Below are 3261 nucleotides of genomic sequence, written 5' to 3'. Positions count from 1 at the left end.
GATGAGGGCAATAAATGTACAAATGTGCTTTACACAACTGACGTATGTATGGATTGTGGTAAGAGTTGTATGAGCCCCTAATAAAAACAATTAAAAAATTAATTAAAAAAGAAAGAAAGATCCCTCTGCTCCCCACCCCACCCCATCTTCCCCCAGGAGCAAGCTCTTCAAGAAAGCCCCCACTGTAGTGGGTACAAACCGATTTGGCCTACGATAAACCCCATGCTACTTCTTAACTCAGCGCCAGGGACACATCACATCTTCCCGCCTCAGGTTCCTCAACACCAGGGATGGATTTGTTGAGTGCTTTCGTCATCTCCAGTATTAATGATTCCACCACTGTGACTGAGGTGTCAGCAAACAGGCTTTTCCCATTTGTTCACACAGCTCCTTGCCCGAGGCCTGACCCCACACCAGGGAGCAAGCATCCAGCTTTAGGGTCAGAGAAGCTTCTCAGCCACAGAATACAGCTGCCATCAGGGGACTGACATGAAGTCTGGTTGGTTGTGGGTGCCACATAATGAATGAGCAGCCTAAATGGGGCGGCTTATGTGCCAGAGATGAGAACGGCATATGGGCCAGACACACCTTCACGCCTTGCAACCTCGTACCTGTGGCAGGAAAGCCGGGCCTGCTCTCATGGGCTGCTGGTCAAAGCCCGTATCTTGGAAGAAGTTGGTCAAAGATGAGCCCTTCAGGGAATAAGAAGGCGACCATTTAGCTTGGGAGTCACAACAAAACAAGGGCACCTACCTCTCCTCCCCACGAATGCTCCTACTAGGGCTTACCTGGGATGCAAGGAGCTGGAAATCTGACTGGGACAGTGCTGAGGCTATCTGGGGCTGCTGAGCCAGGGACTCCTGGACTTGGGCCTGCGGGAGGAGAGGCTGTGGGAGTTCCTGGGGTGCGGGGTAGGGGGGTGGTGGGGACACTTGGGTTTGAGCTTCTGTGGGCAGGAAGGAAAACGGGCTTCCATCTGAGGGCACCATCTGTAATACAAACAAAGGCACTAATGAGCTCAGCCTCTGCGTTCCCAGGAGCAGGTCCCCTTCAGGAAGAGAAAATGTCGAACGTGAGGGAAAAGCCTAAGTTTTTCATACTGGCATGTCATGCTCTGATTTGAGAGGTTTATTTCTGCTCCTTCAATGCATATTTCAAATCCCACTTCCCCACAAAACATTTTAGAGAGATTCATGTTGTCTTAAAAAACAAGCAAATATAAACAGAAAACCACCACCGATTGAACCAGTTCCCTCTCTGTTTTCTCAGTGAAAATCACAATTGCTTTAAAACCATGTCTTATGGTTAATGAGGTCAGACTGAACAAGTAAACCCTTCCTGGTCTTTCCCCAAACCCTCCTCAAACACTAAAAAGAGCAAGACACTATCACACATCAAAGAACAACAAACGTTAATAAAGAACACTAAAAACATAATCAATAACACTAAATCCATAACAAAAGCACGAGGACAAGGAGAACATGGCATCTCAATTTGGAAAACGAAAAGCAGGTGGACAAATGGTCACTACTTTGGCAGAGAGGAGACAGCTGGGTGCCAAGTGGGCAGTGGGGACGATGAAGAACAATCTGATTTCCATCTCAGGGTCCCGTCTCTGGTCTCTGGAACTGAGGGCAGCAGCGAGTGGGGTGGAGATGACTTAGGCCTTGCCCAGCTGGAGGCCAGGAAGTGAGAGATCTGGGGAGGATAAGGCTCAGGTTCTCTGGGCAGGGCCCGTTAGACCTACAAGGGGGAAGGCACTCTGCTGAAATATAGGGCTTATGGGCAAGTTTCCATCGCAATCTTGTTGTGCCCCCACCCTACTTTCCCACACCCAGCCCCCAGGATGCTGAGACCCAAGTACATACTGGGGCAAGATTGGAATAGTGTCCTCTGGCGAATCTGACCAGCCTGAGACAAAGCCTAAAATGTGTGACATCAGAGGTTTCCTTGCTAGCTCATTCTACAAGTCCATTCGTGCACAGAGCTTCCAGTCAGCTCTCCAGGATCTTTTTTTTTTTTTTAGATGATCTATTTTATTAGAGTAGGCTGATCACACATGGTCCAAGAAAACTCAAAGAGCAAACCAAACATAATCAGATGCTAAAGACTGGTCTTCAAACATCATAGCCAATGATGCCTCGTTTGCCTATGATCTCGCCAATGTAAAACCACATCCACACTTCAGTAGCCACCAAACCATTCAGCAGGGCTTCCTTAACTGTGAGCTGTTTGAAGCGACCAGTCTCAGCACTATTGATTACTTTTTTCAGGCTCTGAATAGCTGCAGGGATCTCAGCGGGGGTTGGAGGAACCAGCTCCACCCTGGCATAGTGCCAAAATGTGGCCAATGGAGGCTTTGAGTAAGTCACAGCAGCGTTTAGCATCCCCGGGGCCTTCTCCACTAAGTTACGGAGAAACTGGGCCATGGTTCTAGGAAAGAAAGTCCGAAGCCCGAAAGGGATGGTTGAATGTCACTTCCGGGCTCTCCAGAATCTTAATCAGAGTGCCAAGGATCAGCAGACTGTGAGGAAAGGGGAATCAGAGAACTAAACTTGGAGAGATCCCCGCAGGAAGATGTCCTTAAAAAGCAAAACCAAAACCATCATTACACTATTTAGGACAGCGGTTCTCAACCTGTGGGTCGTGACCCATTTGAGGGTCAAACGACCCTTTCAGAGGGGTCGCCCAATTCATAACAGTAGCAACATTACAGTGATGAAGTAGCAACAAAAATAATTTTATGGTTGGAGGGTCACAACAACATGAGGAACTGTATTAAAGGGTCATAGTATTAAGATGGTTGAGAACTACTTAAGACTATTTATTTAGAGATTTACACTATTAAAAAATTCTTATCTGTTAGAGATACATCTAAATATTTAAGATACATCTCAATACGTTTTTTTTCCAGTAAGTTTTTTTTAAGTATGGATATGGAAGAGATTAGATGATAATATTAAGAACTGCTGAGGCTGGATAATGGGTACTGGGGGACTTATTCTACTGTTTTCCCTACTTTCAAGCAACTTTAAAGTCTTCCATTCTAAAAAGCCAAAATATGAACAATCTGGAGAAGAAAACAATGGGACCGACAGTTCTGGGAGGACATGGGAGAGGTGGAGGTGGGGGGAAAGGAAGTGGTGTTAACAAATTCAGGGACAAGGGAACAACAAATCGGTGGTGAGGAGGGTGTAGGAGGCCTGGTAGGGAGTGATCAAGGGTAATGTAAACAAGAGGAATTACTGAAACCCAAATGAA

At 46.6% G+C, this 3261-nt stretch overlaps 2 protein-coding genes across 2 annotated transcripts in view; both read right to left on the bottom strand.

Moving 5' to 3' along the window:
- The window catches only part of CRTC3 (CREB regulated transcription coactivator 3), a 111900-nt gene that overhangs the window by 5158 nt on the left and 103481 nt on the right, over window positions 1–3261 (bottom strand). Inside the window, exons 13-14 of the mRNA XM_045286300.1 lie at window positions 789–989; window positions 612–692 (exon numbers count right to left, since the gene is read on the bottom strand). Of these exons, the coding sequence (XP_045142235.1) occupies window positions 612–692; window positions 789–989 (282 nt within the window). The remainder of the gene's footprint in view (window positions 1–611; window positions 693–788; window positions 990–3261) is intronic.
- LOC123521252 (ATP synthase subunit g, mitochondrial-like) lies at window positions 1002–2623 on the bottom strand. The gene has a single exon (XM_045286306.1). It carries the CDS (start codon window positions 2427–2429, stop codon window positions 2118–2120), a length of 312 nt encoding a protein of 103 aa, XP_045142241.1. The 5' UTR covers window positions 2430–2623; the 3' UTR covers window positions 1002–2117.

Source organism: Echinops telfairi, unplaced genomic scaffold, assembly GCF_000313985.2.
Source record: "Echinops telfairi isolate 266 unplaced genomic scaffold, ASM31398v2 ScPeMD7_7;HRSCAF=31, whole genome shotgun sequence".
Lineage (NCBI taxonomy): Eukaryota > Metazoa > Chordata > Mammalia > Afrosoricida > Tenrecidae > Echinops > Echinops telfairi.
Note: the sequence above shows the minus strand (reverse complement) of the source record. Positions and strands in the feature narration are given on the sequence as shown.

Excerpts from the sequence above, each read along its gene's own strand:
- LOC123521252 (XM_045286306.1), bottom strand. The coding sequence starts at position 2,429 with ATGGCCCAGTTTCTCCGTAACTTAGTGGAGAAGGCCCCGGGGATGCTA.